General features: G+C 60.2%; 1 protein-coding gene and 1 long non-coding RNA gene across 18 annotated transcripts in view; one reads left to right on the forward strand and one right to left on the reverse strand.

Moving 5' to 3' along the window:
* The window catches only part of KCNN1 (potassium calcium-activated channel subfamily N member 1), a 32446-nt gene that overhangs the window by 165 nt on the left and 7195 nt on the right, over nt 1–25086 (forward strand). For 2 of the 16 annotated variants that reach the window (XR_006591350.1, XR_006591356.1), the window contains exons 1-8: nt 8684–8865; nt 13331–13813; nt 14571–14666; nt 17153–17571; nt 17989–17997; nt 20387–20528; nt 23804–23914; nt 24531–24633. Coding sequence is in view for 12 of the 16 variants with exons in the window: in XM_045048269.1 (XP_044904204.1) it covers nt 8701–8865; nt 13331–13813; nt 14571–14666; nt 17153–17571; nt 17989–17997; nt 20387–20528; nt 23804–23914; nt 24531–24658 (1553 nt within the window). In the remaining 4 variants the exon portion in view is untranslated. Of the gene's footprint in view, nt 1–906; nt 1057–2798; nt 2914–8681; nt 8866–10593; nt 11646–12674; nt 12893–13330; nt 13814–14570; nt 14667–17152; nt 17572–17988; nt 17998–20386; nt 20529–23803; nt 23915–24530; nt 24659–25086 lie in introns of those variants that run through there. The other 14 variants (XM_045048232.1, XM_045048247.1, XM_045048241.1 and 11 more) reach the window with 12 other exon arrangements.
* LOC111558332 lies at nt 14873–20390 on the reverse strand. Of its 2 annotated transcripts, none has more exons than XR_002739068.2 (3): nt 20251–20390; nt 15593–15754; nt 14873–15044 (listed from the first exon to the last, which is right to left on the reverse strand). It is a non-coding gene; the product is annotated as an uncharacterized LOC111558332 (long non-coding RNA). The 2 variants fall into 2 exon arrangements; XR_006591361.1 differs by having other exon boundaries at nt 19953–20390.

The raw sequence follows: 25086 nt of genomic DNA on the forward strand, positions 1-25086 counted from the left end.
GGGCCGAGAGGGAGAACACGGTGGTCTGGGAGGGCACCACTCCTCCTGGGGTGGGGGGGTGGGGTGGGGCGGAATTGGATAACAGCAAAATACAGCCGGCAGCCCCAAAGACCTCGGAGAGCTGGAGGGACCCCAGAAGTGAATGCTGTCCAGTCGCAAGAAAGAAATAGGCTGAGAGAGGGGCCTGAACAGGGCCAAGGTCACAGGAGGGGCTGAGCCCTGCGCAGCGCCCCCTCTGCCATCCCCTAGTGACCCTAACCCCGGGAGCCGCATTCTTCTAATTTGGCAGAGTGACCTTCACAAACAATCTCGCGGCCCAGGGCCCGGCTGTTCACGTTCAGCGGGGTCCCTGAATCGTGCGGTGAGAAGAGGGACGTCACAGCCCAACAATGACATTAGAGAAGTTTTCTGTGGTTTGTTTCATGGCCACCCGAGGTACCCCTCCCTCACTGGGACCTTCCAGCCCCAGCAACGTCACCAGCTGCCTGAAGCCTCCGGGTCCCCCCCCTGGACCTCCCAGGCCCCAGAGCCCGCTCAAGGTGGGGGGCTGAATTGCCTCCCTTTCTCTCCGCGGCTCCATTCCTAACCCGGACGCCAGGAAGCGAGCCCCCAGAGACAGGCGGGCAGCCGCATTTCTATGCTGCCGGGGCGCTGGGCCCTGGCCAGGGGCGCCCCAACTCTGGGTCTCAGTTTCCCCATCTGTGAAATGAACGTGATGGGCCAGCGGCGGCGGAGGGTCCTCCCAGCTCTTTGAGCGTTCTTAGAGATTGGCTGTTCCACTCCTGCGGGGAGGGGGATTCCCTCCCCACCCTTTCTGGAAAAGCAGAGCGGGAGAGGGGGGGTCGCACGGTGGCCGCCGCAGTCTGCCTCTCTCGCTCCACCGGGTAGGCGCCCCTCCCGGGGAGGCGGGGCGGGGCCCAGGTCGGCGGGGAGGGGGTCAGCTCTGCGGCGGCGCGCGCACACCCTCCCGGCTCACACGCCCTTGCCCGGCCGTGCACTTGTCTTCGCGCTCGGGCCAGGCGCTGGGGCTCCGGCGGCGGCGGCCGTCTCTGGCCGGTGAGTAGGCACTAGTGGGGCATTGGGGTGGGGGCGCTGACGGGGCGGAGGGCCCAGCGGCGCTCCCCTTCTCCTTGGTGGGCGTTTCGGTCAGGGTTTGCCCCGACTCCCGGAATTCAAAGGGGGGAGGTGCGGGAGGGAGGGGAACCCCTTCCATCTCCGCCCCCCCCCTCCCCAACTCCAAGCCTCGAGTCACTCCAGACGCCCCCCGCCCCAGCATCCCCCTGGGAGGAGGGGGGCTTCCGCTCCCGGAATTTGGAATGCGGAGACGTCCTCCCACAGAGGAGAAGGTGGAGACCAGGGGACCCTCAGGCGCTAGCTGGGGGTGGGGGGTGGGGGGGGCGGTGGTGGCTCCATTGCTCCCTTCCCCTGCCTTCCCCCTCAGTCCTTCCACCTCTCACGGAGTGTGGTGGGGATTCCCCCGGCTGGCCCACTGCAGAGTGGAAGGGAACCCCCCACTCCCCCCCCACCTGCCAGCCTACTGTGCGTGGGAGCTCCTCCTCTGCTCTCTTCCCTAAGCTCCACCTCCCCCCGCCCCCACCCCACTGACTGGGAAAGGGGCCGAGGCCCAGAGAGGGTTAGCACTTACCCAAGGTCACCCAGCTGGGCAGAGGCAGAGCTGTGTTTGTGGCGGACTCAGATTCAGGAACCCCAGAACTCAGCTGGTGGTGTGGGCTCCAGGGTCCCCTCTGCTTCCTGCGTTTAACTGTCAGGGTGGGGCTTGAGGGCCCTGTCTGGAACTGGGTGGGGGGAGTACCACACTCTCTCCAAGTCTCTCCACACTGCTGGAGGCCCAGACAGGACTGAGTGGATGAGCCCCCTAACTGGCTCCCTCCTCCGGGTTCCCGGGTCTCATGTCCCTCCTAGTCCTTCTTCCCCCAGCCTCCTCAAGCTGCCTTAGACCTCAAAGGAAGTCTGGGTGGTGAAGGGGAGAAGGGGAGGGAGGGCAAGGGGTCCTTCCAGAGCTGGTAGAGTGATCACTCTGACGCACCGACCCACTGGGTGACCTTGGACAATCTCCCTGTTCTCCCAGAGCCAGAGTCGGATCCAAAGCCCCCCCGACTAGAACAGGCAGCCCCTGACTCGTCCAGGTGGCCACTGGCCCCACTCCAGATCCCCAGCGAGAGGAAGGGCAGCTGGGACGTCCATCTCAGCCCGTGTTCCCCCTTCAGTTCCATCCTGGGGTCGTGCTCCCTCACCCCTCTCCGCCATGGGGCTGCCCTGGGTCCCCTTTCGCCCCCTCCTCCGGAGTGGGGCCTGGGTTCCATGGGTACCATGGGGCTTTCCCAACAGCCCAGTACAGAGTGAATTCCTTGAGGGAGTTACCCCAGGGCAGCTGCAGACGGGGTGAGGGTCAGGGGGTGGCCAAGAATACAGCCGGCTGAGTCAGGGATCCCTACCTCCTTCACCCTTACAGCAGCCTGTCCCAGCCTCATCCACCTAGATCTCCCTGTGGTGAAGGAATTGGGGGGGACCTAGGAGCAGGACAGGGAACAGCATGGGGAAAGGCAGGTAGAGCCTTTAGTGTGCAGTGTCCAGTGGATGGAAACGGGGCTTCCAGGGAGAGGGTCTGGTATGGGGTACTGATGTTAAACTGATCTTAAACTTCCTTCATGCTCACAGGGTAATTCGGCTAGTTAGAAGACAGGTCTACTCTAAAAACCATTGCAGTGTGGGAGGTACCTACACGCCACCCTCCTGGGACCCTGCCTCTACCCCTTACCCGTGTCTGGTCCTTACAGGTCAAGGGGAGAAGAAAGGCAGCTCAGCCCCCTGCCAGCCAGGTGATAATCCAGCAGGACTGAAGGGGACAGGCCCTTTGGTGGTGGCTCATCCGGGAGACCCCTGCACACCAGGGTGAGTGAATCCAGGTCTGGGTCCTATTTGGGAGTAAGGGTGGCCCGGGAGCTACGTGGACAATCTGGCGACGTAAGAAAAAAGCGCCAACCTCTGACATCAGACTAACAGTACAATAACCACCACCACAACAGCTGCGCTTTCTAGAGCCCCCAGAGAGTCACTGCCCATTTTCTCCAGTCGCTGGTGGTGGGGAACCCGCTCTGTGTCACACAGCCAGAAGGGAGGAGATGAGCCAGGTTGGAAGGTCCCCCACCCCTGGTCCGCCACCCAGATTCTGTGGTCTCGCTCCGGGAGACAGCTTTTAGGGAGTAGCTCCTTTACTCCTTCTGTCCCCTGCAAACATTGGCTGACATTTCAGGGTCAGCAATGAGTTGCCAATGGGGGCGGGGTATGGAGAAAACAGAGGCAACGGTTCTAAATACGTATGGTCGGTTTAATCAGTCAGCAAACACCGAACAGGTACTGTGTGCCCTGGGCTGGGTGCTGGGGACACGGCAGGGGCTGAGGCAGGCCCAGATCAGCCCTTGAGACATACTGGGAGGGGAATAGAACACAGTGATCCTTTTTTTTTTTTTTTTAAGTTTATTCATTTATTTTGAGAGAGAGAGAGAGAGAGAGAAAATGAATGAGTGGGGGAAGGGCAGAGAAAGAGGGAGAGAATCTCAAGCAGGCTCCTTGCTGTCAGCTCAGAGCCCAGTGCGGGGCTTGATCTCACGAACTGTGTGTGGAATCATGGCCTGAGCCAAAATCGAGCTGGATGCTCAACCGACTGAGCCATCCCCCCTCGCAATGATGTATGAGAGAACAACCCGGGGAGAGGGAGGCTCCTGGAGGGGGGGACAGAAGGCGGGAGGAGGAGCCAGCCAGGTGGCAGTTGGGAGAACGGCATACTTGGCAGCAGGGACAGCAAGTGCAAGGGTCCTGAGGCAGAAATGAGGTTGGCACGTTTGAGGAACAGTGAGGAGGCTGCTGTGACTGGAACAGAATGAGCGAGGGGGAGAGAGGAGGAAGAGGAAGACCGAAGGATCTGCAGGCAGGGGCTGAGGTCAAGAAATAGACTGCCGCGCCGTGGGGAACCATGGAGGGTGTGTGAGCAGAGAGGGACAGGGTCTGGTTTATGATTTTCAAAAGCCTCTGTGACTACTGTGGAGAGCAGGGACTGGTGGGGCAGGAGTGGAAGCGGCAGAAGGCCGGAGGGGAGCCCAGGAGGCAACTGGGTAGAGTGAGCTCCGCCAGGACTGGATAGAGGCAGAGACGAAGAGAAGTGGGCAGATTCTGGGACTAAGCTGGGCGTGGAGGATGGACTGTGTGTGGCCAGTTTTCTGCCCAATGCTGAGGAACCACAGGGAGGAGGGAGAGATTTGTTGTGCTCTGGGAAATCTGGGAAGGCATCCTGGAAGAGGTGGTGTTCTTGCTCTTTGAGCTGGGTCTGGTCGGGCAAGTAGGTCTTTGCTGGTGTCCAACTGGAGTTGTGCTGAGGGTCAAATTGTACAGATGCCACGAGGGCCATGGGGAGCCACCGAGCATTCAGAATTAGAAGCAACATAATGAGATTTTAGCAAGGAAATATCCCTCGGGGGCGCGTGGCAGAGACTGGACGGGCGCCAGAGAAGTCAGGAAGGCGCTTGAAATGGTTCAGATCCCGATCAGGCTAGTAGCAACTGGGAGCATCCGGTGAGCGCTTGCTGTGTGCCTAGCACATCTGAGGGGGATTGGATCCCCAGCCCCTCTCACTGCCCTCGGAGGGCCCCGCTGCCCCGCTGAAGAAACTGAGGCTCAAAGAGGGATGTGCCTTGCCTGTGACCACTGTATGGCTTTCCAGGGGCTGTAGTAATAAATGACTACGACCTGAGAACAACAGAAATGTCGCGTCTCACAGTTCTGGAGGCCAGAGCCTGAGATCCAGGCATCGGCAGGGCCACATTCCCTCTGGAGGGTCTAGGGGAGGATCCTTCTTTTTGTCTCTTCCCCTTCCTGGGGGGGGCTTCACGTGTCCCTTGGCTTATGGCCACATCACTCCAGTCCCTGTATCTGTCTTCACGTGGCCGTCTGAGAAGGACGCTGGTCATTGGGTTAAGGCCCGCCCTCCTCTAGTATGACCTCACGTTAATCTCACGTTAATTTCACTGTGTCTGCAAAGACCCTGTTTCCAAATAAGGTCACATTCTGAGGTCCTGGGTGGACTGGAATTTGGGGGGGAATACTCTCCAAACTAGTATGGCCACAAGCAGAATACCCTACTGCAGTCATGCCTTTGCCCCCAGGGCCTATGGTGAAGCAGTGGCCGCAGGGATGGGGACCGAGTGAATTTAGGGACAAGGATGGGCAGACCTGGGGTCCCATTAGATGTGGGGGTGGCCGGAAAGGAAGAGTTAGGCTGGAGCCTTCCAGCCTGAGTGTGAGAAGGGAGGGGACGCTGGTGCCTGGAATAGGGAGGCTGCCGCCAGCTGAATGGAGGAGACAGCCCCCGGGGTGGGGGGTGGGGGTGGGGGGAGGTGGTGGGGATCCCCTGGTGGGTGTGACAGGGGCTCCCAGGCCAGAGGCTGCTTTGTGGGGAGTCTGTGCTTCCGATAATGCTGCTTCCCTCCCTGCCTGTCACCCCCAGACTCCCAGCTCCTCCTCCAGAGCAAGGATTAGGTGGGCTGCCCATGGGGAGGACCAGGGGCTGCCAGGCTTAGCACCTCTGTACCCCTCCCTGGCCTCATTTCCCCCGGGGACCATCTGCAAGGGTCAACTGTATTTACTTACTGTCTCAAGATCTGATCTGGCCTGCTGAAAACACGAGTTCAGGGGACTTTTTTTTGTGTCTTCACCATGGTATCTCCACTTCGGGTCCATGCCTTGCATATGGGAGGCGCTCAAGAAACACTGATAGAATGAATGAAGCTTCTCTAAGTCCCCAAATCCCAGAGAGCCCAGGAATAAGCCCTCCGAGATACACACTCCAGCTCCCTTGGGCCTTCCTGTCCCCCCCTTCCTGCCCCTACAATTCACAGGACCCTAAGGGGCTTAACCCCCCATGACTCCCAGTCTGCTGAGGCCTCGCGCACTCAACCCTGCAGGTGGAACCCCTGCCAGCCTCTGGCTTGCCCCATCCCTTTGCCCCTTCCCTCCAGCCACACAGGTCTCCCTTCCTTTCCTCAAACATTGCCCACCTCAACGTCTTGATCCTTGCAGCGTCCTCTACCCGATGCACCCTTCTAGCTCTTCGAGGGCCTGCTCCTTGACCCCTTTTGAATGTCCCCCCTTCCAGGAGGCCTCCCATGACCACCTCAAAGTCTCCCCATCCCCATTCCTATTTTTCTCAACTTCATTGGATCTTTTCCTAATACTTTTGTGTATCTAGAATTCTTACTGGTCCCTTTATTTGGAGAGGGTTGTGCCTAGCGTTCTAGAAATGCAGCGCCACGAAGGACGGGTTTGTATCTCTGCTTCTGCATTCCCAGCAACAGACTCAGAAAAGGGGCTTGGTGGCTAGGTGAATGAATGAATGAATGAATGAATGAATGAATGAATGAATGAATATGTGAGTGAATGAATGAATGAGCGAATGAGTGAATACATTCCCCACTCTGTCATCTCCACACTTATGGGGGACTCAGGGTCTAGCCTCCTTCTGGGCAGCTATCTGTTAGACCCAGGATGGGTCTGAGATTTCTGTGGATGCACACCTGCGGGCTTGAGTCCTTCCCTACTCAGGCAGCCTGTGGGTCCCTCAGCCCCTGGGAGACCTCTCCCAGGTCTCTTGCATCCGGACCTAGACTTGTGGCCCAGCCCTCAGGCTCCTGGAAGAGAGGCTTCCTGTTCAGCCACCACCCCAACCCCTGCCTCTTTGATCGGCCATTTCCTGGGAGTGTGAGTCCTGGGGCATCCCAACTGACAGGTTCGTTTGGAGGCTCCTCAGGTCTCTTCCAGCCAGCCATGGGCTGATAAGAGGCTCCATCTGGAATGGAATCTCAGGTGATGCCCACCCACAGCCCCACCTCCATCCACCCCTGACCCCTAGCCACCTCTGCCAGCCTCGTCTCTGAGGGGTGAGGTTCAAGCAGGCAGCAGGGCAGACACGGGTGGATGGTGATCGTTCACCAGGCCCCCCCATTCTAAGTTCAGCCCCTTCGAGGGGGTCTCTGACCCCTCAGGGCAGATGAGCCCAAAGGGGAAAGAGGGATCTTCCCAGAGAGAGAAGGTGGGTATAGAGCCTGCAGGGCCTGTTCAGGGTGAGAGGCCTGGCAGAGCCTCCAGGGTCTGTGGCTCGTGCTTTTGTGAGTATCTGGATGTTGACATATTGGACTTGAATTCAAAAAGCATCAGATGCCGCAAGGACTCCACAGAAGTCTGCACAGGCTGGAGTCAGCCGGTGGGCACAGTGTGAATGCTTCTTATGGGGCAGGGACCCGCACAGGGGCAGGCTCTGTTGTCAGGGGCTGGGACACTGAATGCCATACAGGGATGTGTGCCCGGTCCTGAGGGAGATGTGGGTGGCTTCATCACGACTGTGCTTTAGAAAGAGCCCCCAGCAGGCCACGCAGGCCTGGGGTGGGGGCCTGGTGAGTGGATGGGGGGATGGAGGGGGGACGGCTGCTCTTCGAGCATGGCTGAGAATGCATCCATTTAGGGTCCCCTCTCCTGGCATCCCTGTGGACATGGGAGGGCATGAGTGGTCCCCAGGCCTCCTCTGCCACCACAGCCAGGCCTTCTCCAGGGTGTCCCCAAGAGGCTGGGATGAGAAACCGAAGTCCTGTCTGCAGACCCCAGGCCATCACCTGGCTCTGCTCAGCCTCATCACTGGCCCATGAGGCCACCCCTGCCCAGGCAGCTGTCCACTCATTCATTCATGCGGCCCAGCTATTTTCTGGACACCACAGAGGAAACAGATCAGCTGCCCGCAGGCAGTGACGAGCAATCAGATGTCCTGACCCTGTCCCAAGCTCAGAGCTAGGAAGAAAACACTGGGAGAGAGATGGTGTGTGTGTGTGTGTGTGTGTGTGTGTGTGTGTGTGTGTGTGTGAAAGCTGGACTCAGTCACCCCCAGCCAGGCTGGGACAGGGTGAGGCCTAGGTAGTTAGGAGGCCTGGGGGAGGAGGAGGAAAGGGCTCCCCACCTCCCTGTCCCCAAGGCTGAATGAATGAGTCGCCCAAGCACGCCCTCTGCCAGAAAGGAGCTTGGTTTTGGACAGCCCCAAAGCAGGCTTCTGCTGGCCTGTCTTCCTGGCATTGGTGATAAGGGTTAGAAATGGGGGTGGGGGCTCAGTCCCGAAGATGGTGGCCTTGAACCTATGGCCCTAGCAGGCACCCCCTCAGCTCCTGGGAGCCCCCACGTCGGGGTCCTAGGCACCCTCCACGTGGCAACATCCTGCAAGCAGGACTCTGAGGAGGTAGTTTCAGGACGGAGGTGTCCAGTCGCTTTGCAAAGTTATCCCCTCAGCAAATGCGTGTATTTGAGGGGTTGAAGGAGGGTTGGAGTTTGAAGACCCGATTTTAGAAAGGGGGCGGCTAGGAGTTCTCGAGACCTGTCGGGGACCGGAGTTGTCGCTTCGCTAAGTAAGGTCCCCTCCATTGCGCCCAGCCAGACAGCGAGTTTGAGGACCAGCTGAGCGCTGGGGGCCGAAGGGGGCTCCCGGGAATGTGGGATCTTTAAATGTAGGCGGAGCTTGCGGGGTCGCCGGGGGCGGTGCCAACCCGGGCTCGACCAATCGGCGGCGCCGTCCGCGTCGCACCGCCCCCTCCTCTCCCGGCCCGGGCGGGCGCTCGCCCCCGGCCGGGCCCGTGGACAGGGCGGCGGGGGATGCACCCGCCGCCGCCCCCGGCCCGGCCGCCTCCGGGCCCCACGCCGGTCGGCTGCTGCCCGCCCCGTCCGCGGCCCCGGGCCCGGCCCCCACGCGAGGGTCTGCGGCCGCGCGGGACCCTCTCCCCTCCAGCTTCTTCTGCCCACGGGAGCCGAGCCCTGCAGGTACCGGGTGGGACGGACCGGAGCGCCCAAAGAGGGAGGCACGTCCTGGAGGGGGGACGCGGTTTGGGACAGGGGCCAGGACGGAGGGTCTCCGAAGGATCCGGAACCCAGGGGACACGGAGAGGAAGGGAATGTGTGTCTGTGCACTGCCTGAGCGAGTGGAGATTCGCGGACCCCCAATCCCGGAGGGGGAAGGTACTGGGTTCACTTTGGCCGGGGTAGAGCAGTGAGTCTCTAAACTCCATAGATACGGTGGGGGGAGCTCTTGGGGTGAAGGCAGTGACCTGGGACTTATTTGGGAACGGGAGGGAGGAGACCCTCACCACTGGCTCCCAGATACTGCCGTTAGGGTCGCCCTAATGCAGGGGCCAAGGAGCTAGGTCTCTCAGCTGTCCCTGGACAGAGGTTCGGGTACCCTACACAGGGCACTGCCTTGGCTGTCCTGGAGGGCAGGCTGCAGATGTGAGTGCTGGAGGCTGGGAGCCAAATGGGAGACGCTGATGGAGAGGGGTCAGCGTGGAGGGCGCTGGTGGAGGCAGCCCCGCGGAGGGCAGAGCAGGCTAATTGCATCCTGCTGAGCGCTGGCAGGTTCCTGACTGGTGGTGATGGGGGGGGGGGTGGGGGGGGGCGCCCAAAGGAATTGGGCAGTCAGCGCCTGCCTTACTGTACCCACTCCTGGGCAGCCCAGGGGTGGGAGGGCAAGTGGATCCCATCCACCCTGCAGAGCTAGGGTGCAAACAGTGCTGGTGGGTGGGTTGTCTTAGGATCCTTACGCACCCTCCACTGGGACACACACCCCACACAGCTCACCCACACGTCCTGGAAGGTTCTGCCATGTGCTGCCCTGGCCACGGTTCCAGGGAGCGGTGGGATGTGGATTTCACCGCAAGGTGGGGCTCTGCTTTGGAGATAGGCCCCTTCTGGTCCAGCTCCGAAGGATGGGCAGCAGCACCTCCTCAGATGTACCCACAGCCACATGCTAAGCATTTTCCATGTGAGGTCTCACTTCCGTTTTGGCCACCAACCTGCTGGGGGGGGGGGGCGGGGGGCAGGCACCGAGACATCCTTTTACTGAAGAGGCAGGCGGCTGAGGAGGGGGCAGTGACTTCATCCTGGCTGGGACACCCAAGGGTCCCTCCCAGGCAGACACTGCACCAACTTGTCATTTGTAAAAGGGCTCACTCGAGGACCTTGGGGGGGTCTGGCCAGTTTCTTTGTCTTTCTGTTGAGTAGAAAAGCTTGGAGAAGCCAGCCGCCCTGCTTCCTGCCACCTGCCTGCCTTCTCCCACTCCTCGAGTCCTCCTGGGCGCCCCCTGCCGTGGGTGGCCCGCCGGGTTCCCACAGTGTCTCTTGGGGTGGTGTGAAAGGGGGCGGGGGTTCGGCTCATCCTCCCATGCCAGCCTTCAGTGAACAGAGGGCTCATGCCCCAGACATATTAGGTAATTTTGGCAATTCTAGGGACCTTCTGAACCAGATGCAGCCCACGAGGTGTTTCTAACTTTTTAGAACTCATTGGCGAACCCAGGGCCTTCACCCAGAAAAATACACCCTTTCACAGACATCCAAACCTTGGCCAGAGTTTTAGAGAGGCTCCTGGTTCTTTGGGAATCTCTGAGGGTTCCAGGGACCCCAGCTTTGGGCCTAGTTGCAGTGGGGGAGGGGAAGGTATACCTGGGAAGGGGTGGGGTCTCTCGTCTCCCAGGGCGCCCCCCCCCCCCCCCGTCCCACCTGAACTGCAGAAACCAGCTGCCCCCTTCTATGGAATCTCAGGCAGGCCACTCTGTCCTGTTTCTTCTGAGGTCACAGGAAGGGTCAGACACCCACCGTGCCTGGGTCCTGAGCTCTGTGGCCCCTCAAGGGCAGGGCTTGGCTGACTCCCTTCCCAGAAGGCTCGTCAAGAGGGAACTTGGCACATCCCACCACCCTCTGCCCCCCCCAGATGGCACTGACTTCGTCTCTGCTCCCTTCCTGACTTTGTGACCTTGGGAAGGTGCTAAACCTCTCTGAGCCTTGTCTCCCATCTGTAAATTGGGAGCGGGAATGCCGCCTGCCTCACTTAGTGGCCACGGAGGCTAAACATGATAATTCTGATAAAGAGCCCAACAAGCCCACAGTAAGCGCCATGGGCACGTTAAGGTGATGGGCCACAGGAAGGCCCTCCACCTCACTCCCTCCCAGAAGCCACCTGTACCCATCCCCCCAACCCCTCCCTGCCCAGGGCACCTTAGGACGAGGCTGCCAGGCAAGGATGGAGCATGGCCGACACACGGCTGAATTTGGCCTATGCGTCGGGCGGCTGAGTCACATCCCCAAATTGTATCTTCGTAAGTGCGTTTCGGAAGGTCGTTTGCAACACCCCCACCCCCTCCAGGCTCCGTCTGCCAGGCCACTCGCCTCTCCTGCCTGTGCCCCCGAGCCCTGGGTGAGGACCCCCTGCGCTTTCAGGAGGGATGGTAGGAGCGATGCCTGGGGTTTCCTCACCTCCTGGGAGAGAGCAGGGTCTGCGATCGCTGTGTGTCTCCTGGTGACAGGCTCCCGGCCCCACCTGCCAGCCGATGGCCCTTCAGGTGGCGAGCAGGGGCCCTCGCCCGGGAGTAGCAAGGCCCCTGAGTGTTCGTGAAGGTGGAGAGAGAGATCCGGGGCCAAGGTCAGCCTTATAAGCCGTGAAGTACGGGGCGTGCAGGAGACCAGCTCATATAAACCATGAAGTGCTAAGCCCGTGTGAGGCCAGGACTTACAAACCAACGTGTCAGGCCACAGGTGGCCACGGCCTGGTTGAGGTAGTGCATGGAGGGGCAAGGGAAGGGACATGTTCTAATACTCATGAGGTCGCTCTGCCACGAAAGGAAGGTTTCTTGTGCCCCTACTGTGCGCGGGCACCAGCATCTGGGGACAGGCGGTGAGTGGGACAGACACTGTGGGGGGGGTGCCCGACAAGGTGTCATCTTGGCATGTCTTTATGTGACAGTTTCCGTGTCTGTCACCCCCCGCCCCGAGTGTGGTTGCAGGGCCGCAGAGGCATCCTGTCTGTGCGCACAGCCCTCTCTCCCGGGCCTGGTCCACAGGGGCCCGCCGTGCATGCCAGGCTGGCCTTTTCAAAGGGGGTCAGCACTTGGCCACTGCCTGTCGCTGCCCCGCTTATTCCTGCTGAGAGAATCTTACAAAGCAGCCCGGTCCAGGATCTGCCCTAGAAGGACATGGCCCCTTCATGGCACAGCGCCTCAGTTTCCCCACCGGTAAAACTGGCCAAATCCCAGCACCCCTTCTTGGGGGGTGTTGGCAAGGATCAAGGAGCAAATTGGTGTGAAGGACGTAGCCTGGCGTGTTGTAGACGTTCGCTAAACATCAGCTCGTAGTGGCAACGGGGGGTACACAGGAGGGAGGGAGAGATGGTGGGTTGGGGTGGGACAGGGGAGGGTCTAGAAGGTGAGACTCCAGGCAGCCTCATCTTGTATGGGTCACTGTCCTCAAGGTCTTCGCTCTCGAACATGATCCCAGAGGACACTGCCCTACGCAAGGGCAGAATCCCAGGATGTCGGGGCGGTCAGACAGTCTGCTCTCTGGTAGCCTGGTGGGGAAACTGAGGCTGACCCGGGGTCACAGGGCCAGGCTGAGCACATCTCACAAGGCCCTACAGAATCAACTCTGGGATCTTAGAGGTAAATACCGGGTTGCCACGTTGGTCCCGGAGTCTCTTTGGAGATCACAAACCTCCTTCCACGCAGGCAGGAGGGGGCTGGGGGGTCTCTGCAGCCACAGCCACGGTCCTCGTGTCCCCACACTGATACCCCATGCTTGCGTGTGTTCAGGCCTTCGGACAGCTCTAGGGGAGGAATTGGAGGCCCAGCAGGGCGAGCTTGACTTGCCCGAGAACCTGAAGGTCAGAAGGAGACGAGCCCAGGTTGGAACCACCTCCTGACCACACACACGGCCTCTGGTCCTCCCAGGCAAACCTGCCAGCACATTCTGTCTCCAGACATTCCCAAGTGTTTACTGAGCGTCAGCTGAGTGCTCGGCATTGTTCGAGGTACTTGGAGACAGAAAACCAGTGGGCAAAGGTTCGATAAGAGGGCGTTCCAGGCAGAGGGCCCAGCGGGTGCAAAGGCCCCAGGCTGGACCAGGCTGGTCAGGATCTGGTGATGGGGATGCTTCCGTGGTCGGAAGAGAATGACTCTGGAAGAGTGAGAGGGTTGAGGTGGGTAGGAGCCAGACCACAGAGGGCCTCCTGGCCACAGTGAGGCCTTTGGTTTTTGTGCAGCAGCACTGGGGAGCCATGGGAGGGTTTTGAGCAGGAGAGGAATATAGGCTGACTTGGGTGTTTCTTGGATGGCCAACCCACGCGTCAGTCACGTGTCTGGGTTCAGGGCTTCCTGAGCCTCAGAATGTCTTGGGGTGGTGACAGGGGTCCCTGCCCTCTGGTCGGTTGGCAAGGCCCTTCCCTGACTGTGTCCCTCATGCCCCTCAGGTCGGCACAGGAGCCCGGTCACTGAGCCATGCTGGGCCCCGGGTGGCCTACAGCGAGCCCAACCCCGGCACCCACATAGTCATGAACAGCCACAGCCACAATGGCTGTGGGGGGCGGCCGCTGGGCAGCGGGCTGGGTGCCCTGGGCAGAGACCCTTCGGAGCCCGAGGCCGGCCACCCCCCCCAGCCCCCACACGGCCCGGGCCTCCAGGTGGTGGTGGCCAAGAGCGAGCCAGCCCGGCCCTCACCCGGCAGTCCCCGGGGGCAGCCCCAGGACCAAGAAGAGGAGGAAGACGATGAAGAGGATGAGGCAGGCAGGAGGAGGGACTTGGGGAAGACCCCAAACGTGGGCCACCGCCTGGGCCACCGGCGGGCACTCTTCGAGAAGCGGAAGCGCCTCAGTGACTACGCCCTCATCTTCGGCATGTTTGGCATTGTCGTCATGGTGACCGAGACGGAGCTGTCCTGGGGGGTCTACACCAAGGTAGGCATGGCCTTTCCCCTTGGCCCAGGGAGGGCCCTGTGGACCTACTTGGCTCCTCACTGCCCCTGGGGCGTGGGGTCAGGGACCATATTGGCCCCAGGAGGAGCAGGTGGAAGATGCTGGAGGAGTGGGGGGGGGCGGGGGTCCTGGAGGCAGGGCAGGGGGTGGGTACTGGGCCTCCCACTGTGTCTACCTTGTGGGGGCTGCAGGCAGGCTGTACATGGGGGAGTTAGGCTCCAGCCCATTCCTTCTGCCCTGCACCAAGAGGCCACACCCTGGCTTAAGGGAGGGGGGGGGGGGTGGCAGCTGCCCCCCAGTCCAGGCCTAGGACAGGAGAGCCCCAGCGAAGGCCTGGGCCTCAGAGCCCGGAAAGAGCTTCTCCTCCTGAGAGTGATCGGGCTGGGCTGCGGCTATGGCTGCACGCCCCCTCGTGCCACCCAAGGGTGTGTGAGGACAGAGAGAGAGATCGGGGCACGTCCGCCGGTAGACTGTGAAATGCCGCCGGTGGATGCGGCGAGGCCTTCTAAACGGTGAAGTACCTACGTGAGGCCAGGCCTTATCGGCTGTGACATGCTGGGCCTTTAGGAGGCCAGGCCTTATCAACTCTGAAGTATAGGCCAGCATTGCCATCGACCCAGGCCTAAGGAGAAAGGACAGGAGCATTCCTTCCTGAGGGGGGAGCCCAGATGGGGGGGGGTCAGGAGGGCCACCCACCCCCCAGCGCCCTTGTCCTCCTGCCCTCTCTCTCTCCGCCCAGGAGTCCCTGTACTCGTTTGCACTGAAATGCCTCATCAGCCTCTCCACGGTCATCCTGCTGGGCCTGGTGGTCCTCTACCACGCCAGGGAGATCCAGGTCAGTGCCGGGCTGGCCAGGGCAGTTCCCCTCTCCGTGCCCCCAGAGACCCTCCCCGTACCAGGCACCTGGGACCCCAGCCCCCTAAAACATGAAAGGACCAGTAGCCTCTTTATAGAAAAAAAAAAAAAAAAAAAGACCTCGCTGAAGACATGCCCTTTAGATCACTCTAAATTTCTTTAGAATACTTGTCTATGTTTTATTTTTTATTGGTTATTTGGGAGGGTAGGGGTGGGGGGGGGGCGGAGAGGACAACGAGGGAGCCAGAGGTGAGCTGGGGTCTGGTACACATAAGTCATCTTCGCAGCCCTGGGGGTCTTCCGAGGTTTTGCAGCCTTGGAAGCCGACCCCAGCCTTCTGTTGCTATTCGGTTAGACCCTGCGTTTGAAAGATTTATTACATGCCAGGGAGGCTGTTCTCCTGTTTCGGGAGTTCACTGAAACCTCGATGGACCCCGGAGAGCCCAGCTCAGGGCGTGCTGTCACAGCCTGTCACAGCAGGCAGATGTCACCTGGGGTCGGCACCGGGGCCTGGGAATGCCAGAGGGTGTCAGATCTGGCTCCCGACTCTGGCCCCTGACCCCTGGCCTGAAGGAGCCGTGGTCTGACGGGAGGTGGGTGGAGGAAAATCCTGCCTGGGTTGAACCACCTGCAGAGATCCCTGGGGACATCCAAGAGAAATGAAAACCTACACCGCCTACATCCACACGCAACTCGTATACGGATGCACCTAGCAGCCCTATTCGCGGGTACCACAGAGTGGAAACAACCCAGATCCCCGGTGTATGGACCAACAAAATGTCGTGTGCCCCCCAGTGGGATGTGGTTCACCCACTAAAAAACCGAAGCACTGTGTGAGGGTGCTCCCGGCTGCTTTAACAGAGCACCACAGCCGAGGGGCTGAGACGGCAGGAAATGTGTTCTCACAGTGCTGGGGCTGGAAGTCCAAGATCAGGTGCTGGCAGGGTCGGTTTCTGCTGAGGCCCCTTTCGTCCGCTTGCAGACGGCTGCCTTCTCCCCCTGTGTCCTCTCGGCTTCCTCTGTGTGCGCGCATCCCTGGAGTCGCCTCTTCTTACGAGGACACCGGTCCTGTGGGAGCAGGGTTCCACCCTTATGACCTCATTTAACCTTAATTACTTCCTCAATTTTTTTAATGTTTATTTATTTATTTTGAGAGAAAGAGAGAGAGAGAGAGAGAGAGCGCGCAAGAGAGGGGCAGAGAGGGAGAGAGAGAATCCCAAGCAGGCCCTACGCTGCCGGAGCAGAGCCTGATGGGGGCTCAAACCCACGAATGGTGAGATCATGACCTGGGCTGAAATCGAGAGTCGGACGCTTAACTGACTGAGCCACCCAGGCGCCCCTAACCTTAATTACTCCGTTAAAGACCCTCTCTCCAGGGACACCTGGGTGGCTCAGTTGGTTCAATGTCTGACTCTCGATTTCAGCTCAGGTCGCGATCTCAGGGTCGTGAGTTCGAGCCCCACACTGGGCATGGAGCCTGCTTAAAAAAAAAAAAAAAAAAGCGGCGGGGGAGGGGCTGTCTCTCTCCAAATACAGTCACAATGGGAGTTAGGGCTTCAATCTATGAGTTTTGAGGGGACACAAGTCAGTCCAGAACATTTCAGCCTCGGGCCCACCCCCCAAATTCATGTCCTCCTCCCAATGCAAAACGCATTCACAACTTCCCACCTGCCCCAAAGGCATTCCGGCACCAACTCCCAAGTTCCATGTATCACTTAAGTATCAGATACGGGTGAGACTGAGGCGCCACTCCAGCCGAGAGCCGGACACATCACCCAAGATGGAGGGGTGGGACAGGCGTAGGATAGGGCCTTCCTATTCCAGAAGGGAAGTCTAAAAGAAGGAAAGTTGGCAGATGCTGAGCAAGTCAAAGAGCTCCCGAGGCAAATTCTCTGCGTTCTGAATGCTCAGTGCCGCGGTTTCCGGGCCCACCGGGGTGGCACCGTTGTCCCCTCGGCTCTGGGTGGTGGCCTTTGGTGCCTGTGTTCTTCGACTCAGCATGTTTTCGAGGTTCTGCCACATGGCAGCGTGTATCAGAGCCCCTTCCTCTTGACGGCCGAATAATACTCCATTGTTTGGAAGGATCCCATTCATTCATTGACGGACACTGGGGTGGTTTCCGCTTTGGGTAGTTGTTCGCGTGCAAGGATTTGCCCCGATGCCGGTTTTGTTTTGGTTTCTGTGTTTCTTGTTGTTTTTTCCGATGCTCGCTTTCATTTCTCTTGCGTGTGTCCCCGGGGACGAGATTGCTAGGCCCTTGGTAACCCCGTGTTTTCTTCCACATTTAATTTGAATCGTGGCTGACCCCGAGAGCTGGGGAGTTTCGCGTCGGGGGCTGTGTTTCTCATAAAAGCCAAGCCAGGGGTTCGAGGGCTGGGGGGGGAGGGGGGTCCTCCCGGAGGGGGGCACGGGCGCGAGTCTGACACCCACCGCCGCCTGTCCCCCCCCCCGCCCCGCCCCCCGCAGCTGTTCATGGTGGACAACGGGGCGGATGACTGGCGCATCGCCATGACATGCGAGCGCGTCTTCCTCATCTCTCTGGAGCTGGCCGTGTGCGCCATCCACCCGGTGCCGGGTCACTACCGCTTCACGTGGACGGCGCGGCTGGCCTTCACGTACGCGCCGTCGGCAGCCGAGGCTGACGTGGACGTGCTGCTGTCGGTCCCCATGTTCCTGCGCCTCTACCTGTTGGGCCGCGTCATGCTGCTGCACAGCAAGATATTCACAGATGCCTCCAGCCGCAGCATCGGCGCCCTCAACAAGGTCACCTTCAACACACGCTTTGTCATGAAGACACTCATGACCATCTGCCCGGGCACCGTGCTGCTCGTCTTCAGCATCTCCTCCTGGATCGTCGCCGCCTGGACGGTGCGGGTCTGTGAGAGGTACGCCCCCGGCCCCGGGGCCCACCGTGCCCTCCCGCGGCTCCGGGGACCCAGGGCTCCCCTGGCCATCACAGCCCCTGACCCACATGATACCCACCCCCCCCCCCAGTTCCTGGCCTCAGTGACCGTCCTTCAAGCGCGGCCCCCTCGTCCCTGGGACTCCAGCCTGTGTATCCTGTCCCCTACCCCAAGCGACACCCCCCTGGGACCCCAGGCCTCTCCCCCAGGGTGGGGTGGGGGCGGGTCTCATGCTCGTCTTTCTCCCAGCTCTTCCGCTGCGAGCAGCTAACCTCTGACCTCTGGCCCAGGGCAGTGGAGGCAGCAGGAACAGGATGCCCCCCCGCCCCCCATCTGCCTGTTTCCCCCACAATTTAACCAGCTCTCCTTCTCCCCTCCGCCCGCCCCACCGGACTGTAGGGAAAACATGTGAGTCCTACCCTTGACCAAGCTGTGTGCACAGAGCCGCTGCTGTCCTGTCCGCCAGGAATTTAAGATTAGCTGCCGCAAGGTGGGGTGGGGCGGGGGGGTGCGTTGGTGCGTAGGGAGGTGAGGCGGGGCCGGGGCAGGCAAGTTCGGAGTCAGGCCCACGACTGCTCTCAGGCCGTGTCCACTGGGCATCCTGGAGGTCCTTGTCTCCGAGGTTGGGGAGGGTTTTGTCTGGACAGCTGACCCTGGGGGACTTGGACAGCCCCTCCGGAGAGTTAGGTGGGTCTGGAGTAAATAAAAACTGGCCCAGCCTTTAGTACCTCTCTCTGCACGGGGTTTGTTCTCAACAGCCCTGGAAGGTGCAGGCCATTCACCCAACTTACAGACGGGGAAAGGGAGGCTCTGGGGCAAAGGGACATTCCTGAGGGCCTGATTCCTGGTCGGCCCTGAGACCCACAGGGTGCTTCGGGAAAGGGAGGGTCTGCACCGGGCCTCTCGGGACGTGGGGGTGCCTTGGCTGGGAAAGAGCCTCTCCTACCTCGTGCTTTGCTGGGGAAGGCCCTGGAAGGGTGTATGGCAGGTTGGGGCTGAGACTGGGCTTCCTGGGGGTCCCTGGGCTGGACTTGTGCCCCCAGGACCCCAGTCTTCCCCCCTTGATCTCCTCCATGGCGCCTGCCTCAGCCTGATGTGGGGCTCATGGGGGCGAGGGCCCAGCCCTTCTCGTCCTCGAGGCTTACCGTCTTGGGACCAGACGGGGTCCCCTTGGACCCCTGCTTGGGTCCCTATGCCAGTTCCCACAGCCCATCCCCTACCCTGTCACGGCGGGGTCAGGATTGTGGTCTGGGGAGTGAGACAGGGGCTCCCCTCCTCGGGCATCCTTGAGGTGCAGTCTGGGTCATCGCAGGGGTCCCCAGGTTGGGGCAGGGAACGGGGCAGGACCAGGGGGGCAGCCAATCCTAAATTCTGAGCCCTACGATGCTGCTTGAAGCCCCCTCGCCTGCCTCGCTCCACCCCTGCGGCTCTGTCCCACCCCCACCCCGCCTCCCGCATGTTCCCCACTCTGTGGTCCTAGGTAGGCCCCGGGGGGTCCTGCAGCTCCAGCCAGGCCCCGGGCTCCCCCACCCGCTGCTGGAGGGCCTCCCTCTCGTCTTACTTGCTGCTATGGGGTGCTGGTTTACCGGGAGACAGAAGCCAGGGTAACTTGGGGCTCAGATGCCTCGCTGGGATTCGGTCCCAGGTCCCCCGCACCCAGCAAGCAGACTGGCAGCCCAGGAGGAGGGGCCTGGAATGGCATCCCGACAGGGACCCCCAAACACCACACCTGCCGAGAAGGTCCCCAGCCTTCCCATCCTCCTTTGGGGGCTTCTATGGCCTCCTCTTGAGCCCCTGACTCCAGCCCTGTCTGTCTGGAGCAGCCCTCCCCACCCAGCCTCCCCTGTCCTGCCCCTGCCAGCGTCCCCCCTCCTCTGCGCCACCTCAGTTGACCTCTAACCTTGAGCCCCCTCAGGGCCTGAGGCCTGGGAAAGAGTGGGTCATCAGGAAAGGGCTCCCTGAGCTGGAGGGGCTTCACAGGCTGGGGAACCTCGAGCTAAACCCCTCTGACCCCCAGCCTGGGCTGACCGTAGGCAGGACTTGTTTGTAGCCCACGTGACCGGGTTCGCAGGGCTGGCCGTGGCCAGGGACGAATTCACGTCCCTTGGGGCCCGCCCCCCCATACCAAAAAGTTAACCGCCAGCCTCCCCCCAGTGCCAAGCTGCCGCCTCCTTCCCCAACTCCCAAACGAACCCTAAGCCTGGGATTTGGGGACCATTGGTGCTGCCCCACACATGCTGACTTCCCTTTGCTCCCAACTCCTGGAATACTGCAGCCACCCGTGTCCCCCAGGGGCCCCCTCCCCCTGCCCCCTCAACCTCACGGAGCCCTGCTGGCTGGGGAAGTTCTTCCCGATGTCTCACCTGAATCCTCACCTCCCCTCCCTGCCGCTTCTGGCACCCGTGGCCACCCGTGTCTGCGTCTGTCTGTGCGTCTGTCTTCGGGAGGGGGAGCGCGTGGACACAGTGGACGTACCCTCACCCGGACCCCTCTGCCCCCGGACCAGGACCAGGGCCAGGGAGGGCGCGCATCCTGGGCGGCAGCTTGGGGTGGGGGTGAAGGGAGAATGGTGGAAGGGATCCCGGGAGGAGAGTGCGGGTGCCCTCCGCCCGACGGCACCCTTGGGAGGATGCTGACCATCCCCTCTCCCTGCAGCGGTACCTTTTCGAGTCCTCAAAGTGGTCCGCTGCTTGTAGTCAGGGTCCCCACCCAGCCGGGTGGACCCAGGGCACCAGAGGGAATGATGAAGGCAGAGAGACCAGTGTGGACTGACTGGGCCTTCCCCGGCTCCCCTCAGGTACCATGACAAGCAGGAAGTGACCAGCAACTTTTTGGGGGCCATGTGGCTCATCTCCATCACCTTCCTCTCCATCGGCTATGGCGACATGGTGCCCCACACCTACTGCGGGAAGGGCGTGTGCCTGCTCACTGGCATCATGGTAAGGGCGGGGGCCCTTGCACACCCCCTACGGATGGGGAGCTCACTCCATTGTGAACCGTAATGCATCAGCCTGCCCCTCCCTCTTTGTGTCATCCTGCTCCCTCACCCCCCCCCCTCCTCCTTACCCCGGCTGTGACTCAGAGATCTGCACCCTTGGGCTTCCTGGGGGGCATCTCTTCTTGGCTTCTTCCAGCCCTAGGTATGTATGTAACTCCTGTGGTCCCCGCAGGGCTGGATGCTGTGGTCCGCTGTTAGCCCGGCGTTTGTCTGCCCCTTTATTCTCTGCAGGCTGCTTACTTCACAGCCCTGGGGTCCAGGGCTGGGGACTTGATGCTTCCATGCCTCAGTTTCCCCAGCTATAAACCGGTGCCCATCTCCTCTGTTCATCGTGAAGCTCAAGTCTGTCCCTTTTCATTTATTTATGTCTTTTTAAATTTTTTTAAAGGTTTCCCTTTATTTTTGAAAGAGACAGAAACAGAGCACGAGCAGGGGAGGGGCAGAGAGAGAGGGAGACACAGAATCCGAAGCAGGCTCCGGGCTCGGAGCTGCCGGCACAGAGCCCGACGTGGGGCTCAAACGCACAAACCGCAAGATCACGACCTGAGCCGTGGTCAGACACTCAACCGACTGAGCCGCCCAGGCGCCCCTCAAGTCTGTTCCTTTATGTGAAACGTCTAGAACGGTGAATGCTGTGGACACCCAGTCAACACCCTCTGGGTTGTGCCGTCACGGCTCCCTTCCCCATCCTTGCCTGATTCTTGGGGCATCCCAAGCACCCCGCTGAGCCCCCATGCTGTGCAGCTTGTCTCCTGTGGCTCGTTGGGCCCTGACAGCACCCCTTCTCCCCCGAAGACTTCTCAAGTCTGTCGGTGGGTGTGGGCAGCCTTTGACACCCAGCACCTTCTTTCCCTGGTCCCGTCTTCGGTTTTGCTGTTCATCCCCTTCTGGAACCTTCTGGAACCTTCTTTCTCCAAGCTTCCACCTCCTTCACAAATGCTCTTCCGTGTTTTGGGTCGCAGATGATCGGATGCGTGATAGGGGACTCCTCTCCCCAGTCCCCAGTTAATAACCAACCTGTTCATTTGTGAAGAACAGTGAGCATCGGTGGGACCGAAGTAGCACCAAAGAAACTGACTTAATCCCACCCCCCCAGGTTCCACGCCAGGCCACTCCTCCTCCGTTCTGGCAAACATAGGGCACGATCCCCACAAGAGTTTCCTTTTCTCCCGCCGACGGAAGGAGCATCTTGCGGTGCCTCTGCCCACCCTGTTTCGCTGCTTGCAGACCGTGGTCAGTTGTCACTGTGTCCCGAGGCCCGCGGCTCTGTCCCCATTTCTCCTCACCCTCTCTAAGCTGTTTGAGCAGAAGCTGGGGGCTCCACGTCCTCCTCGAGCCCCCACCGGGGCCTCCCTCCTCCTGGCTGCGCTGACGCGGCCCCCCTCTTGTGAAATGGCACCACGCCTATTTGCCTGTGTTACTTTGCAAGAGGCGAAGGGGGAGAAACTAGAGGTGGGCCACAGTCCAACCCCCACTACAAGCAAACGAACTTTACAAAAGAACCAAAAAAGGACTCAGGTAAGGCGAGCTCAAACCCGGAAAGCCCAAGACAAAATGGAAACGCCGAGTTCCGTTCTTTGGGACGTGGCTCCTTCTGGAAAATGAGTTCCATGTGTGGCCACGTCTCCGCCCTCGCTGCTGGCACACGCACGGGTGGTCACGCTTGGGCTGGTTTCTAGCTCTCCTCTTGGCTCTCTCTGCCGTCCTTGCCCAAGCGTGTCCGCTCCCGGTCACTGCCCTGTCCAGGATCTCACCAGCCATGCGTCTGTCTGTTCTTGAACTTCAGGGCATCCCAGTGTGGCCCCCTCTGAGCCTGGCGTCTTTTGCTGGACGTGGTTTCCATGCTATTTTGCGGAGCCACCAGATGTCTTTTTTTTTTTCCTTTCTGCGTCGCATTCCACCTCGAGGGTTTTGTTTCGTTTTGTTTCGTTTGTTTGTTTGTGTGTTTTTTTGCCCCAGTTGACAGGGCTTCTTCTGAGAACAGACTCCAGGAACCCATGTCAGGGTTTTCTCAGAAGGCGACCTTGTGCCCGTGTCGCCCTGGCGGGGCATGTGGGGACCCAGGCCTGCCCAGGACCGTCCGATGGTGGCCCTGGCCCTGGCCCACCCCTCCCCATAGATGTTTCCTTCCATCCCTAAGAAGAACGGAGCATCCCTGGCCAAGTGTCCCAGGCCGAACTCTCCCTTCTTCCTTCTTGGAGGTCATGGCCTCAGGAGCAAGCAGCTTGTAGGAAAGCGTCAGGAACAGCCCTCAGTGCAGGCGGGGAACTGCTTCCCCCCTTCACCCCTGCTCCCGCCACCTGCCTTGAACACCTGCTGGCCCCCCTCACCTGCTCTTGTCACCGGCCTCGGGCACTTCTGGGGCTGATGACACCCCTGGGGGTTCTAGGCTGGCCCCTGGCCCCTGCTCCTCGGTGGCAGACCCTCTCCCTCCCTCCCACGTCACTTTTTGCTGCCCCCCCTCCACCTGTCTGCCCTCTCCTCTCTTGGGTCCTCGCTCCTGCTCTTTTCTCTCTCTTTCTCTCTCTCCCAGGCTGCTCCCAGGAGACATACAAGTCCTCTCTGACCTCCTTCACTAGCCAGGAGATCTGCCATTTAGGGCATCCTGGGGAGTGTGATTGCATCAGGCGGGGAGGCCACCATTCTCCCCTCCACTCCCCACCCCTCCTGGGACCTCCGCCCTGCTCCTTCCTACCTGCAAATGCCCCACCACAGGCAGCCGGCCTGACCCTTCACTCACGCTGCCTTCTCACCCTGCCAACTGACCCCTCCCATGACTGTAGGAAGACGTGTTGTCTGGGTCTCTGCCCTCAACGCCCAGACCCCAGCGCCTTGAGGGAAATGCTTCCAAATCCTCCCTCCTCCATGTTCTGAACGTACCTGCAGATCCTGCCCTTTTCTTCTCCCTTTCTTATTTCCAAGCCTCAGTTTCCCTCTCTGTCTAGTGGGGATAAGAGTGGTATTCCCTCCCAGGGCTGTTGGGGATCGGATGAGCTCATCAGTGGGACACAGTCCCCAGACATTCAACCGATATTAAGCAGGTGGGGCTGGGAGTCAGTGAGCTCAGCAGGTGGGACCTGCCAACACTGTGGGCTTAGAAGGTAAAGGTGAGGGTGGAATCAGGGCAGGCTTCCTGGAGGAGGGAGGGTGTCCTGCCTGTGACCCGGGACCTCCATGGGGCAGGACACTGATGTGTTCCCCACCCTCCGCATGCAGGGGGCCGGCTGCACAGCACTTGTGGTGGCCGTGGTGGCCCGGAAACTGGAGCTCACCAAGGCAGAGAAACACGTGCACAACTTCATGATGGACACTCAGCTCACCAAGCGGGTAAAGACCTCCATCACAGCCACGTCCTCTTCTCGGTCATCAAGGGCAGACCCTCCCCACCTTACTTCTGCACGTGCCAGGCATGTGCACATGCCCACCGGTCACTGCCCTGCCTTGTGCTCTGCTGCCCATGTGAATGTGCATGAACCATGCACAGAGACGTGGCAGTGGCCCCAGGCGCCCACCTGTGTGCCTAGTCATAGCCCCACCCTGAGCCACACAGCAAGAGGCAGGCATTTGGGGGCCAGGCAGCCGGGTACAACTTAAAAGCTGTCTGACCTTGGCAGGTCGACCGCCCTGTGCCTCAGTTTCCCCATGTGTAAAGTGAGAGAGATGCCAGCGTGTGTAGATTCACTGATACAACATTTGCAAGGTGTATAGAAAGGGTCTGACCCACGCTGAATGATACAAATGAAGTGCACACACACACACACACACACACACACACACACACAGTGCAGGTGTGGCCACGTAAACATGTCCTTGCCTTACGGTCCCAGGATCCCAGAGGGGCTTTTCCAGGAGTTTCTAAAAGTTTCTGGAGGTTTCCGGAAGTTTCCAGAGCCTTCCACAGTTTCGTGCCTGCCTTGAGGAACTGTTCTTTTTCTGGCCCCAGGTAAAAAATGCCGCTGCTAACGTTCTCAGGGAGACGTGGCTCATCTACAAACACACTAGGCTGGTGAAGAAGCCAGACCACGCCCGGGTTCGGAAACACCAGCGTAAGTTCCTCCAAGCCATCCATCAGTAAGTCCAGCACCTTTCCCGCTCACGTTTCTGTGTCCACCTGGTGCGGAGGCAACTGTGGTCCTCGGGAGGAGGCTACAGGCCAGGCCAGACGGCTCAGCATGGCCTCATCACGGCCCCTCCCATGCCGGGTGGTCAGTTGGTTGGGGCTTGCAGTGTCTGTGCTGGTGGGATGGTCAGAAGGAGGCAGGTGATGGGTCCAGCACTTGTCCAGGGCGATCACCTTTGATAAGTCATGCAACCCACCCCAAATAAATGGCAAGAAGCATACTGTATTCTCCAGAATAGCCAAAATTGTTTTACCTTTTAGATGAGAAGCCATTTCCCTTTTTTGCTTTGGCTGCCAGGAAGCTCCGAATTAAATTTGTGTCCTGATCCATGTGATCATGTGGGGTAACTAGAAATTCCTTGATTCCCTCTGTTGTCCC

The sequence above is a fragment of the Felis catus genome, chromosome A2 (assembly GCF_018350175.1).
Source record: "Felis catus isolate Fca126 chromosome A2, F.catus_Fca126_mat1.0, whole genome shotgun sequence".
Taxonomy (NCBI): Eukaryota; Metazoa; Chordata; class Mammalia; order Carnivora; family Felidae; genus Felis; species Felis catus.